This window comes from Peromyscus californicus, unplaced genomic scaffold, assembly GCF_007827085.1.
Source record: "Peromyscus californicus insignis strain IS unplaced genomic scaffold, ASM782708v3 Scaffold_7__1_contigs__length_154581171, whole genome shotgun sequence".
NCBI classification, from domain to species: domain Eukaryota; kingdom Metazoa; phylum Chordata; class Mammalia; order Rodentia; family Cricetidae; genus Peromyscus; species Peromyscus californicus.
Window position 1 is genome coordinate 137,863,424 of NW_026294595.1, and position 15,495 is coordinate 137,878,918.

Consider the following 15,495-nt stretch of genomic DNA (forward strand, 5'->3'; position numbering starts at 1 on the left):
ACCACTCCGCTCCTCTGTCTTTCTCTCTTCTCCATCACATAACTATTCATCATAGTGGTATTGGAAACTGTGGTGTGTCACATAGTATACCCTTTTGCACAAACAGCATTATCTGCAAATGTTCATTGCAGTGACTCATTGGTCTGGTTCAAGGCCTCTGGCTTCTGCTACACCATTGATTCTGGACTGTCCCTGAAAGTCCTTTTGGATATCCTGCTGTTGCCCAGTGTCATGGAGATCCTGAGGCTGTGATTCTGTAGGGCCAGCCCCTTCATGTGCTCTAACAGCTCATACATGGGGTAGATGTTGGGGTGGACCAACTCAAGACCCTGGATCTAGGCTCTGCCAGGCCTTCCCACCCCAGAGGGGTGAGGCCAGCTCCCTCACACCCACACCATGGGAACGAAGCCAGCTCTCCCGTGTCCACATCACTGCTGATACTTCAGGTCAACAAAGGGTGGGGCCAGCTCTCCTGCAGCCATCGAGGAGCAGGGCCAGCTCAGACTGGGGTAGGACATCAACAGAGCCTCAGATGGCAGCCCAGACTACAGACATCTACATAGCCTTTGGTGGTAACATGGGCCACAGACATCAACAGAGACCTTGGGCTGTAGTAGGACCACAGACCCAGACATGGCCCTTGGCCACAGTCCAAGCAGGCCCAGACATCACCATGGACTCAGGTGGCTGTGCAGGCTCCTCATACTGGCCTGTTCCTCACCACTGTGTCTCCAGTTTCACCTCTCTCTACAGCACGTGGAATGCTCTGCTTCTCTTTCTGCCCCATCTCTCCACCACATACTCTTTCCCATCTCTCCATCACGTATTTGCTCATCGCAGTGGTGCATGCTGGGGTGGGTGCTTGGGTGTCTCCCAGCCACCCAGAGCCTCTGGGGCCAGAGTGGGGGTCCATTTCTCCCTCTTGACTCAACCATCCCATCCATAAATCCCAACCCCGTCTACCCATCCATTCATCACATAAGGATCAATGAATGAACAGGCATCTCTTCATTCCTTCACCTCACCAATGAACCATCTCATCAACAATTACTAGGTTAATATTAATTGTACATTGAAATCATATTATAAATATACAAGGATAAATAGAACGCATCATTAAAATGAGTTTCCCCTGTTCTTAAATTGCAACTAGTAGAAAAACGTAAATTACACATGTGGTTCACATTTATGACTTGTATTTTATTTCTATTGGACAATGAGAATTTACACTATCCATCATCCATCTACGTATCCTCCATCTAGCCACTTATCTACCCATAATTCATCTATCTACCTATCTAGCCATCAACCCATCATTCATCCATCTATTCTCCTGTCCATCATTCATTCATTGGTCCTTGTATTAACTGATCAATTAATTGATGCATCTATTATCCATCTATCCATACATCCATGTATTAATCCATTCATCCCTCTACCCATCATTCTTTGGTTTCTGCCTCTATCTGTCTATGTATTCACAATCCATCCATCCATATATACACATGTAATCATTCATTCATTTTATCCCTTTTCTAGTCATCTATCCATCCATCCATCCATCTATTAATCTATCATCCATCAGTCCCTGCCTCAATCGATCCATCATTTATCAGCCCTGCATCTACTGACCCATTTGCCTATCCCTCATCCATTCCTCATTTATTGGTATCTGCATCAATCTGCCCGTTATTTTTCTCCTTCTTTCCCACTTACTGTGTGTCTCCATCTCATAACACATATTTGTTGAGAGATAGATATTTTTATCTCTCATGAATCAGAGACTGTAGGTCAGAAGAATGGGGAAAACAAGGCTTTTATGTAAAGAACTTGCCTAAGGTGGGACAGATGGAGCTAGGCTCTGTCTCTCTCAGATCAGGGCTCCTCATTATTCACTTAGGCTGCTTATTTGTTAGGTATCTTTTAAGATAAAAACAATCCTTGGGGGGAACATGATGAACTTAGGTTGGGCAGTGGCTGTTGGAATAGAGGCCTTGGAGCTCCTATCCCTGAGGCGACCACACAGTGTGGAGAGAGACAGGCCCTTTAGAAGCCTCTGTGAGCCTATCCCTGGTGGCTGACATGAAAGGGTTATCCCTGCACATTCGCTATTTGCAAAAAAAAAAAAATGTGGGTTCTTTCAGACTCCAAAACTCATTTCCATGACAAAACTCTTGGGGAGAGAAGATGAAGGCCTGGCTTTTGCAGAACAATCTTCCAGCTGTAATGAGGGCTGAAGATGGCAGTGGGAAAGGAATTATAATTAGAATATGAAATGGGGAAAATTAATCTATTCCAGGCAATGGGAAGAGGATGTCCTGACGTTTCATGGCAATTCTTAGGCTGTTGACCCCCTGTGTTTCTTCGGCACGTTTTAAAGCACACAGAAGGTTGTGTAGTGTGAAAAATGACTTTTGGCGGAGGGACGGATAAATTGTGAGATGTACACAGGATTTCTGCCCATATGTCGTCATTTAATCTGTCTCTCTGGGAACACGAAATGCGTGTTTGCGTTCACACTTAACGTGAGTTCCAGCAAACAGTTGCAGGTGTGTGTGTCTTTCTACATCGGCCCCCTCCTTTCCTGTGTGTGTTCTGGGAATTGTGTGCCAGTTTTCACAGTCTGATAATGTGCCCTGTACTTGTGCTCTGTGCACATTGGTTGTGTCGTTTATGGATACAAGGCTTGTGGGACTAAGTTGTGCATGACATGGATCCACACAAACCTGAGTTTCTGTTTACCTCAGCATGTCCTGGGTAGTGGTGGAGATGTGAGTGTTTTCCATAGGGTCTGAGCACACGTGGAGGAAGGTGGCCCTGCTCTGTCCAGGGAAGGGTAGCTCTGTGACTTTTTCCTTAGCTTACTTGTCCTTTTACCAGGAAGAGTCCTCCATGAGGAGGGGAGCAAGGGAGAAACCTCAGGCCTTTGTTCCTGGAGGCCAATGAGGTGGAAGCTCCCAAGCCCTTAGGGACCATCTACCTCACTTCATAGATCCAAGTTCTCTGCCTAATATGGCTTTGACGAAGTGGGCAGACAGCTGATCTCCCTCTGCCCTAGCCTCAGTTCGTAGCTGTTAGGCCCAGCATACTTCAGGACACTGTACGGGGCGCCCAAGACTCTCCAAATCGAGGCAGACCAAGCTTCTACAGCAACAGCCTGCCAACAAAGTCCTTCCTCAAAGCCAAAGCAAGCTTCGCTCTAGCTTCACGTGACGCCTCTTTCTTAGACATTGCTTGAACTGATGGATGTGTGAATGAGCGAGACTCTCTGATGACCTCACAGGAGTCCACTGCCCCACCCCTTATCTGCCCCCAAACCTCTTGCAAAACTCCAAGAGGGCTTCCTGTCCAAATCCATAGTCCACTGCTCGCTCTGGGTGACTCTTCTCTCTCCTGAGTCTCCAACACACTTATTGAGCATCTGTTGAACGTTGTTGACATGGAAGGATCTATAAAAGCCTTGGTCTCTGCTTACAGGGAGCTTGCAGCATGATTGGGAAGAAACCTGGCAAAGCAAACAAAGGCACTTAGGTGGTCTCTTTCCCATTGAGCGGCTCCTCCTCTCTGTGTTCCCTTGGTTTTTACACTTGATCTTAGCCAAAAGGCCGAGAAGCGATTCCCTTGGTTTTTAATGGGGGAAAAGAATGCTGGTTTTGGTGGACCATTGGAATCCTCCATAGAAAGCATGTCACTCAGAGTCAGGTAGAGTCCATTCATTCACCACATTTTTTTTTTGGTCACTTGCCCACTGTATATGAAAAAGATGGACCTTTTTCTTCCTGCTAGCTGTCTTCCAGCCAGAGTTTAACAATTGCTGGCCATCACACAGGGTTTAGGGGGGACATCTTCCAGTCTGTTTTCTTGTTAGATATTGTTATGTATTACTAACTTACACCACCCTGTCTAGTTGCTACTGTTTTAGAAAATGTCTCAGCTCCCTGGTTAAGCTTCTCTTCTGTGCATAGCATGAAGTCCTGGATCCCTGGGAACATGGGGTGTGGTAGGAGAATGCGGTTTGAGCAGTGAACACAGTCAATGTTGGAGAGCAATTGAAGTGATAGAGGGATGATAGGCTATGGCACTGAGAGTAGGTGGTAGCAGGGAGACTGGCTCTCTGGGCCCACAGGGGTGGGGCTGGCCTCCTGGCAGGTTGATATACACATTTCTAAGGGAAGGGCTTGGACAGACATCTACATGGCCGAGGGAGTGTAGAGCTCTACATCCTGAGTCTGCACAATTGTACTCAGGCAAATTAGTCATAGAGAAACTCATACCCTTGTGCAATGACTAATGCCGCCATGGTGAAATGCAAAAGAGAGAAAGTTCACTGGGCCACAAGTTCAGCTAGTTGTCTATGCCGCCTTCTTACTGTGGAAATCTGGAGACCGGCAAAAGCAATTATGTTTTGATATAGATCACATTCCAAGATGTATTTCCATCAGAAAGATGAGTCACAAAACAGTATACAGAGTGTTATCATTTGGAGGATGAAGTAACTATAAACATGTAGCCTTTGGTGGATATAACCCTTCAGATTCTTGTCTCTGGCCCAGTGGAGGCCATCTTGCTCAGAAGGTTATGCCTCCTTGTGTCCCCTCTAAGGGCAGGCCACAGCAATGGTTGGTTGCTGTAGACTGTGAAAGGCCATCGTCCCTTGCCTCATGCTGAGACTGACCCTATGTGTGTGAGTATAGTTCATGCCTCAGAGCCACCATGGAATGAAGTGAGTGTCCTCATTTAGCTCCAGCCAATCAGTGTCCATACTGGTTAGCCTCCCACCCCCCCGCCCACCCACCTGTCCGCCCGCCAATCATTTGCTCAAAAGTGCATGCCTCAGCCTCAATCTCTGCCTCTGGGGGACTCTAAAATGATGCCACTCTCCAGGAAAGGGGGCTACCTGGAATTGAGTGAAACCTGATAGGTAGTGGCATGTGGCAAAGCTGCTCTAAACTGTCCTGTGAAGAGAGGATCACCATCCTATCCCCATTTGGCAGATGAGGAACTTCAGAATTTGGGACAGCAGCTGAAGCTCACACATCAGTAGCTGCTGACGGGGTCCGTGTTTCTTCCCCTGCACCTGTTCCCCCGTGATGGGCAGTTCTTCCCAAATCCAGGAGTGGCAGATTCTCTAACACACGGTGTTTCCTCATCAGTTTCCACCACAGTCCTCACACCTGTGGCCATGTGGCTAAAAGCAGACAGAGGTGGGGACAAAGGTAGAAAGATGGAGTGGGCGTCTCTGGGGCAGGCTGTCAGTGACTCCAAGGCAATGAACTTCGAATCTCTTCCCTGGCACATGGGATTCTGCCTTTAGCTGTCATTTTGGCCAGAAGAGTCATTTGTATACTTGCAGAGGCACATAGCTCAGGGCCTGACAAGGCAGCCCGCTGTGTCAGTAGACAAAGCCCCGACAGCAGAAGGCACTCACTGCCTGTCTTTGTCCTCTGTGTGATTGATGGTCCTGACCGGGGCCTTCAAGGGCCAGAGAACAGGCCAGGGGCCAGTGGACCTGCTGGAATGGGGCCCTAGGCGTCCTGGGCTCCCGTGCCTGCTTCTGCAGCCCTTACACCGCTTTCTCTCAGCACAGTCCCTTACCTCCTCGGGGCACAGGTCCTGCCTCCCTCTAGGGACGTTTTAATGAGGGACACTTTTGTCTTTGTTCTATGTTCTATTCTAGTCTGATGGTGACAGTGTCTACGTGGGGATGAGTGACGGAAACCCAGAGCTCCTGCCAACCAGCCAGGTGAGTGCCCCTCCTCCCCGGGGGGGTCTGAGCCTTGGGCTGGTGGAGCCAAGCTGCTGCTGGTGTTGAGGTAGGAGGGCCACAGTTGCCAGAGCTGTCGGGCATGGCCTGGTGCTCTTCTCCCAGTGTTCAAATTATCAGTTGAGTCCTTCTGAGGGACAAAGCAGGACTGCGGTGTTGGCTCTGAATGACGTCCTTGAGTACCGTTGGCATACAGTGGGCATCACCGAGACCTTAACACTCCAAGTGTTTTGCCCACATTTCCTGAGTGAGGGACAGATTTCACAGTAGTGATTTTAGGTGGCCCATGCTCTCTGCCACTGCCTTCCTCCTACATAACGTCGTTAGGGACATCTGGAGAGTGTGTGTACACACGGTAGGTGATCAGCTTCTACCCATCACACAGAATCAGTTGTCTGAAGCCACTGAGGAGGCTTGTGGACATGGCATAAGGGGCAGAGGGCAGGCTTCCTGAAAAGTCCTCCATGATGATCCAGACCTCTGGAGCCATAGACGGAATCAGATTCTCCACAGAGAATAGACAGTTAGCGTTTCTCAGCTGTGAGCATCCGCGCTACGGACTGTGACCAGGGAGGGGGTCCTTGCTGCTGTCTGTGACAATATGGAGAATGGCATCCTGAGGTAGGAGAGTCTGTAAGGTGGCAGCAGCTAAAAATGCTGGATGGAGCTAAGGAGTTTCCCAGCTACTAAGAACCTCGGGGAGCTGGAGGACAAGCCTGGCCCTGCTCCTGATGTCTACCTCTGTCTTGGCAACTGAAGTTGGCTGGCCCCTCAGTCATCATGATTGGTTCACATTCTCTGGCTGGGGAAAACAAAAGCCTTTTAATTCACAGGCATAATGTACCTTATCCTGTGACAGGTCCCATGGGGCCGTAAATAAGATGTGAGCCCGGGGTCCACGAAAAGCTCTCCTAATGAAGAACATAACACAGTTCAAGTGGTATGGATGCTGATCCTGGGGTGCCACACCCCACCCCTTCTCTGGCCTGCTCCATGTGAGCACTGTGTTGCCAAAGCCGCCTTTATGTTGCTATCCCATGTGCCAGCCTGCAGGAATAGTGAGCAATAATTCCAAGGCCTGGGGATGTCACACTGCAAGGCCTGGTTGTCCAGAATCAGCTTAGAAATGTGGTCATCCTAGATGATCAGGGCTTACTCTGGACCTCTGAGTTACTCCCAAATCCCCAAGAGCATGCTGTGCTCTGACTTCAAAACCTACCTATCACCTCCTCAGAGAGCTGTTTGTGGACTCAAATTCCGATCTGGGTCCAGGATTGTCCATCATGACACCAGTTTGTTTTAATTTCCGGCTTTTGCTACTGTCTGTGGTCATCCACCATATGTGTGTGATGACTTAGTTTTTGTCTGTTTCAAGACTGAGACCTCCATGGCAGAAAGATATAATCCCTTAACTGCTATGTACTCCATGAGGTTGTGGCTCTCACACAGAAAGTGCTCCAGGAACACTGGTGTAATGTGTGAAGGTGGCCTTTTTAATCTATCTTTTGAATCCCACCTTCCCTAACAGGAGAACAGGATAAGTTGGACTTCTCAAGAATTCTTCCAGCTTGGCAGTGGTGGCGCACGCCTTTAATCCCAGCACTCGGGAGGCAGAGCCAGGCGGATCTCTGTGAGTTCGAGGCCAGCCTGGGCTACAGAGTGAGTTCCAGGAAAGGCTCCAAAGCTACACAGAGAAACCCTGTCTAGAAAAATGAAAAAAAAAATTCTTCTAGATCTTTTTGCTGTCTTCAAAGGGTCTGTCTAATTTAAAAGAAGACATTAGGAGCTGGGTATAGTGATGCACACCTGGATTCCCAGTGCTTGGGAGGTTGAGGCAGGAAGATAGTAAGTCTGAGACCTGTCTTGGCTACCTGTATATACCTAGTATAGCAATACTCGTCTAATAATAACAATCACAGTAATAATAATAATTAGAATTCTGTAAGATTGAGTCCAGCCAGTTGCACAAGTCAAATTTAATAGCAGCAACTTTGCAAAGGCATCCTAGACTTCTCATAGTTTACCTTTTTTTTTTTTTTTTTTTTTTTTTGCTGCAAAACAAGTACTTCACAATACAGTGGCTAAAACTGCAAATGTGTAGGTAGTCTGTGGTTGTATTGGTTGGCAGCTTGGCTGGGCTCAGCTGAGAGGCTCTTCCGGAGCGGCAGCCATAAGATCTGGAAAAGCCTCCTGCTAGTTGATGTGGCGGTCGCTTCTGCTCCACCAGACAGCTAGTCTGAGGCTGTTCACAAGGTGGGGGCAGGTTTCCCAGAGCAGCAAGTCCAGAAGCCAGACCTCTTGAGGTCTAGACATGGACCTGGTCTATCATTGCTTCCAGCTCCATCCATTGGTCAAAGCCAGACACAGGGCGAGTGCAGATTTGAGCAGCAGGAAATAGTTGCTGGCTCTTGAACAGAGGAACTATAAAATACTGGAGACTTTTTTCAAATGGCCACATGAGAAACAGAGGATATGAAGTTCATACTGGCCTTGCTGATGAATTAACTCAGGCTCTTCTAGGACACGATGGCTCAGAGGGATTCTACTGGCCTCTGGTCTTTAATGGCAAAAAATGGCCAGGTTATTCTCTGTTTTCCCGAGTCTGTATTTGAAAACACACACACACACACACACACACACACACACACACACACACACACACTCATATATGCAACACACATGCACACACATGCACGGCCATTTCACAGAGTGTTGTCTTATCAACTGCAGGAATTGTACTGTCCCAGTTACTATAGGACCCATATGAGCACGGAGAAAATGAAGGTCTCAGAGGCCAGAAGATGTTATATTTCTTGTAGGTCCATTTACATCCCAGGTTCACCCAAGCAGCAAGGTCCACTGGGCACCTTATGATTCAAAGGCCTTGGATCTGAGCAGGAAGCAATTTCTAGCAAGCACTAGCTTCTAGGATGTTCCAAGCAGCCGCTTTAGGAGTCAGTACGATAGAGATCAGTTCTCTCCTGGCTGAGAGCAGACTCAGAGCTTCTGGGATCTGTCTGTCCAGGTTGCATGATCCAGGAAGAAGGGAGTCTACCTGGGAAGGGCTTGAGCTCCCACAGACCTGGACTCACATTCCTAGCTCTTCTATGCCCTGTATGGGCCAGACGTCTTTAGGCAAAGGATGGCAGCTTCCTACTAACAGGAGAAGTGACACCCGCCTCTTGGGGTCCTGGGAGAAGTAAATGAGGCAGGACTGAGGGGTCTGTTGTCACTACATTAGAGTCTCTTCAAGCATCTGAGGCACCCAGGTCCAGCTTCTGTGACTTTTGACTGCTAAGTTACCTAGAGAATGGCCTCTGATGAACGGGAATCAGGTCCTGGGAGGAAGTAGGACAGTCAGAAAGCCAAACTCACTTTTTCCAAAGGATCATTTGCTCTACAGATCCTCCATGTAGCCCCCATGGAGGATGCATCCTGCCCTCTTTTCTTATTCCAGGCATTCCTTGTTCCTTCCTACAGAGAGTCTCCTCGGAGGAAGTCTCATCTCAAGCTTGCTTTGAGTGAATCTAAACTTGTAAAACACCAGTGTTCAGAGAAACCATTGATGACTTATTTCTATTGTTTTATTCCCATAAATAATGTTCTGGTTCCACAAGATGAGCATCTGGTCACCTCCATGTCTGTACAAACACTGCTTCCTCTATGGGAATCCCCTAGACATTTTTCCCAACAAACGTCTGTCCCTCCCAGGTACCGCAAATGTTAGTGTCTCACGACGCCTTCCTGGCTGTGGGTAGTTTTCCAATTTTATGGCTGTAAATAAGATTTATATGAAAGTTCTCAGGATTTTTCCTAAGAACGTGTGTGTGTGTGTGTGTGTGTGTGTGTGTGTGTGTGTGTGTGTGAGAGAGAGAGAGAGAGAGAGAGAGACAGAGACAGAGACAGAGAGAGACAGAGAGAGAGAGAGGGAGAGAGAGAGAGAAAGAAAGAGAGAGAGATGGGGAAGGAGGAAGGGGAAAATGGATTGAGATGGATGACATGATGTTTGCCAAATCTCCCGATAGCATGAGTGGACACAGGGAGACCCAAGGGAGGGTCTGGTTAGGCAGGTGAAGGATCCTAGACTATAGTAGAGACAGAGGAGATGGGGGACAAGTAGATGAGCTGAGATGTGATTTTGGAAATCAAGCTAGCAGATTTTGAGGATGACAGATGTAGAGAAAGAAGGGAGGAAGAGAGACATGGGACTGCTCTCTGTCACTTCCAGCTCCATCCACTGGTCAAAGGCCCCAGCAAGGCCGTGCCATCTTCCACCTTGGGGAAGAGCAGCTCATGGGATCAGACATGGACATTTGACATTTGAGAGGCTCATTTAAATGGAGACCTCCAAGTAGTCTGTGTCTGGAGCCATCACATAAACTGTGAATTCTCAGCCCATGGATCAAAGCCCTGGGGGTAAATGAAACATATGAAAAGCAAGATAAATAGGGAGAGCAGATTACTGAATGATGACCCCGCCCCTTTTAAAAAATGGGGTCTTTCTGTGTCCTTCCATGGAGCCTTAAAAGCCACAGGCAGAGTATTTCAAGGAGGAAGGGAGGGTTAGAGAAAGGTGGAGTCGGATCCACAGCCCGTTTCCTGTCCAGAATGATAAAATTAAAACCAGGCATAGCAGCACAGAACTCTGGAGGTAGAGGCAAGAGGATCACAAGTTCAAGGTCAGCCTAGGCTGCACAAAACTGTCTCAAACGTTTAAAGGCAAATTTTAAATCAATTAAAGATTTAAATGGATTGAGAGAAATCGTAAGTAAACCAATGAAACCACCTGGAATGTGCTCTACTGTTTGGAGCAGGAAGACACTTCTACTGGAAGTTTCAGAAGTAATAGATTTAAAAACTAGGACCACACACTAACACAAAATGACTTTTGTAACACAAGAACACCAGAGTGAAGATGCAGGTGGGGAACTGGGCAAGAATACTTGCAGCTCACAACATAGATGAAGGATCGGCTTCCTTAATATATAAAGACTTACAAGAAACCAATTCAAAACCTCAGTGGAGAGAAGGGAAGGAGATCCGAGCCAGGAGTTTACCGAAAGGAAACGCAGAAAGGAAACATTGAAGTTATCATTTTCACCTATCAGGCTGACAACAAATCCCAAGACTTGATGGATGACACATTCCCTCAGAGTTCTTGTAGGAAAACATTTTACACATTGTTGCAGGGCGGATACACCAGTCCTTGTGGCCGTGTATTGAAAGCCTCTTTCCAGTAGGGGGCAGTGTAGGATGCCCAGAAAGGGAAACAAGAAACTCTATCTTGAGTTTTGGCCTCATTTAGTTCCTTTTGCCTATATTGTTGTCCTGATGAGCCTCAGTTTCCCCATTAATAATCAGGAAAAGGTGTTGAGTTTGCACCCCCCCCCCAACACACACACAAATGGACTAGAGAAATGGCGCAGCAGTTATGAGGGCTTGTTGCTCTTGCAGAAGAACGCTCGTTCAAGTCCCAGCACCCACAGGGTGGCTCACAATCATCTGTAACTCCAGTTCCAGGCTCTGAGGTCCTTGCCTTCTTATGACAAGGGCAACAAACATGCACGTAGTGTAAAGACATGCATAAAGGCAAAATATTCACACACAAAAAAAATCATTTTTTAAAAATTGATGGTGATAATATTTAACATTTGCTATGCACATCCCTGGGCTTAGACATTGGAGTCAAAGATCTCCTTTACTCCACACACAACCTTTGTTCCTTAGGCACAGTTCTCCTCCATCTAACAGGTGAGGAAGAGCCTAGGTGGTTGAGGTTTCATGAAGCAAAACCGTTTCCCGGTAAAAGCATGGATAAACAGGAGACCCTCCCACCAGGGTTGAAAGCCGGGGCTCTCCACTTAGTCACTCTGGCTTCCAAGTCTGTGTACATTGTAAAGGGCAAAGATGACATGGCTTTTATTGCTTTAATTAAAACTGGGGTGAAGACTTGCAATTCAGATTCAAATAAAATTGTGTTTCGCCTGCTGTGGCGCAGAGGCGGCTATGGCAGCGATTCCGCCCGAGATTACGAACAATCAAAGAGAAAAGGCCTTTTGCAACCATTTCCTGTCGAAGCCACAAACATCACACTTTAAAAATAATTACGGCTATGTTATTGGAACATGATTCATGAATTCTGAATAAATATGAGGGGCTTGGAAGGAAAAGGCTTCCAGACTATAGATTTGCTTCGGATCTGATGAAATTTAATGTCATTTCCCAGCTGGAGAGTAAAATGCAGGGAAGGAATAAAGCCCCACCCTATGTACAGGGAGAAAAGGGAGTGTATGTCACGGGGAGCTGATGTGCACACATCTTTCTGAAGCACAGGCTCAGAAAAATGCGTGACTCTCTGGGATTCGTTGGAGAAAACTGCTGAGAGGGAGCTGCTCCTCTCCCGTCTTAATTTTGCATTCCGACGGCTAAAAATACATTTATTTTAAAGCTCAAGGTCCCTGCCTGTGAGACATTTAGGTAGAAGACATCAGAGGATGGGTTTAGGGCAGGAACTTGTGCTGTATTCACCGTGGCTCCCCATCATAAAGGTATTTCTCACACGCTGCAGTCAGTGTTTACAGTCTATGGCTTGTTTCCTTCCAACTATTATGAGCGAAATTGAACCCAGGCAACATTCACTCTTTCAAAATGTGATGGAAACGTGGAGGATGGGGGGAGTGTGGGGAGGGAGGGGCTGGCAGTGGGTTGGAAATGTAATTTCAAGGGTTTTCATAAAAATGGAGCCCTCCTCTTCTCCCAGCCCGTCTCAAAATTACCATTCCCTCGAGGGCCTAGCTTTTTCCAGGGGGAGAGTCAAAGAGCCCCTGGTTTGACACATCTGTTCATTGCTGTGTGTGAGCTTACCCCATAAGCAAGAGAAACATGGCTGCATGTAGGGACCACCTAGAATAGCATTGGGCTCTTAGCTTCTGGAGGGTCAGGAGTCTGAGTCTGGCCTCCATGTGACCTCTCTCACTCTGTTCCCTAGGGCAGGTCATTAGCCCTCTCTGGGCCCTAATCTTAAACATCTGGGATTGGGCACTGATAGACATCCCTGAGGAACCTTCCAGGTTCATTCACCTGGAGATTTTCCTCCACTTGCCCAGAAATGCTCAGGAGGGACAATGTCTGTCCACAAGGCTAGTGAGTGTCCTTCTCTACTTGACCAAATCAGAAGGGACCTGGAGATGAGGTCAGTCAGTTTGAGACTATTGTCAATCAACGGAGGCTCCAATAAGGACATTTTGTTGGTGGGATGGGCTTATCACGGCACCAACATGTAAAGTGTGGTTTTGGACAAATTAACCAGCTTTCCCAAGACGCCACTGCATCTTTGGAAGTCCCTCAGAGGGGTGTGGGAAGAGTCAATAAGATGCGTTGATACCCAGAGAGTATATTCCAGCATCTGGCATACGGCAAGCAGTGATTGGTGGAAAGTGTTAGTAAAGGTTCCTGTGCGTGTGGACGGAAAACTGAGGTTGCACCTGCCTCTGCCCCAAATGCGGCCAGCCCAGGAGTGAGATGCAGCATCAGAAGGCATTGAAATTAGAAGGATTCTAGTGAAACTATCTTGTTTGCAAATGCGCCAAAGAAAGTCCCTAGGAAAATCACAAAACTAGTATGAGATCTTTTCTAGTCCCTTGGAGAGAAGCAGTCTTTCCCCATCCAGCAACCCCTGCCATGTGAGTGCCTGGTCTGCCGGGGTCTCTGGCTCACAAGTCACAAGGGCCTTTGATGGCTGTTCTGCCTCTCCCACACTCTAAGCCTGCATCTCGAATGGGAAGAAAGGTCCAGGAGTGAACCTGTGCCTCAGCTAGGCCTGGTGTTTCCCCGCTGGCGATTCCTCCGGAAGGTGGAGTCTGACGTGCAGTCTAGCCCTTGCTCCCCGTGGCTTCCCTGCTCGGCCCTTGTGATATGGACCAGATTCCTGACTCCCCTTAGTCTCACTTTCCACCTCTATAAAATGGGAGTGTCAATACCCAGCTTTTAGAGGAGTTAAGAGACCCACGAAGCAATGCGGGGTAACGGACTTGCGTGTGCCGGTCTGAGCCCTCTCCTTGGAAAAGCTGATTTGCAACTTAGAAGTGAGAAGCAGTGAAGGAGGTAGGAGAAAGTTTGTTCCATTTTCTACAGATGTTTTCGCTAGGACTGGGGCACAGACGAAGAGGTTGAAGCTTATGTTTGGGGTAAACAGAAGCTCGGCTCAGAGACCCTCAAGCCAGGATAGTGCCTCGGGCTGCAGAAACGCATCTTTTTGATTCATGTCAGAGTCTATGTTTAGAAACACCTAGGGGCATCTGGATTGAAGAAGAGAATGTGGCTCATAGGACTGGAGAATTGGGGACCTAGGGAGCTAGGGAAATGGGGTGTGGGTCCTACAGAGGAGGTTAGACCAAGCTGGGAAGGATGGGGGTGCCCCCTAAACAGGGAAGGGTGAAGCAGGAAGCCTGTGAGGTGGGTCTACTTTGCACCATGAGATGGGCTTGTCCCATAAGAAAATATATCATGAAGTACCTGGAGAGGCTCGGGGGTTTAGACTTGATTCTGTGTTACTCTCAACTCTCCACTGTGTGGAGACCAAGGTAGGCTGTGGCTAGTGGTTACATTTGTGTCACGAGTGATCACTGAGTAGTTTTATCTTGCTGACACCCCCATTAAACAGTTACCAGAGGGGGCAATGGAGGAATAGCCAGGGAAGGCTGAGGGGCCATTTCAAGGTTGATGAAATATTGCTCCCCAAACAGAGAAAGAACAGAAAGCACCGTATTAACAGGAATCTGGAGGACCTGGCATGCTCATCCGGTGCTGTGTCGATTGGTACAACCACTGTAGAAAACCACTTCTCAGTCTCAGCAACTGAAGCACAGTTCAGCTGTGCATCCATAAGTTCACCAAAAGATGCATCAAGAATGTCCATGGCAGCATTTTTTAAATAAATGCACAAAGTTGGTTAGACTTAGTGGCATAGGCCTGAAATCCCAGCTACTTAAGTGGCTGAGGCAGGAGGATTGAAAGTTCAAGGCCAGCCTGGGCAATTTAAAGAGGCGATGGGGCTGGACTGAGAAGGACAAAGGTGTCGTTGTGAGTGGCTGCCACTCAGGAAGTGGGAGAAGCAAGGGACAGTGAGGAAGTTGCTTTGTGCCATGAAGTGGCTCTTCCAAAATACCCTCCAAGAAAATGTAACTGAAGGTCCTGTCCTCTCAAAACCAGAAGTTAAGAAAGGGCGGAGGAATACTGCGTAGAGACAGAGAACGAACTCGTCTAGCATGCAGGAGACCCTGGGCTCAGTCCCAAGCGATGCAAACAAACAAACAAACAAAACTTAAAAAGCACAAAGCTGGCAACAATCCAAACATCCATCAAGGGTAGACTGGATGAAAGACGGGATTAGTCTTGCCCGGGGCATACTATACAGCAACGACAAGGAATGATTGTGGTAATATGCAATAATTCGGATGACTCACAAACACATTGAGCAAAAGGAGCCAGGCAGCAAAACAGATCATCCTGTCTGATGCCATTGACACAGATCACATGAACTTATCCAGGGTGATAGAAAGGTGAGCTCTGGTCCCCCTGAAAGCAGTGGTTCTCAGCCTTCCTAATGCTGCCACCCTTTAATACGGTTCCTCATGTTGTGGTGACCCCAAGCATAAAATTATTCCGTTGCTACTTCATAACTGATTTTGTTACTGTTATGAGTAGTAATGTAAAGGTTTTTGGAGATAGAG

At 47.6% G+C, this 15,495-nt stretch overlaps 1 protein-coding gene across 11 annotated transcripts in view; it reads left to right on the forward strand.

Annotated features, from left to right (window-relative positions):
* The window catches only part of Tox2 (TOX high mobility group box family member 2), a 127,951-nt gene that overhangs the window by 41,172 nt on the left and 71,284 nt on the right, over positions 1-15,495 (forward strand). For 10 of the 11 annotated variants that reach the window (XM_052724053.1, XM_052724056.1, XM_052724057.1 and 7 more), the window contains one exon: positions 5,678-5,743. The exons of the other annotated variant lie outside the window; for it this stretch is intronic. In XM_052724053.1, the coding sequence (XP_052580013.1) occupies positions 5,678-5,743 (66 nt within the window). The remainder of the gene's footprint in view (positions 1-5,677; positions 5,744-15,495) is intronic. 11 annotated transcript variants of the gene reach the window in all.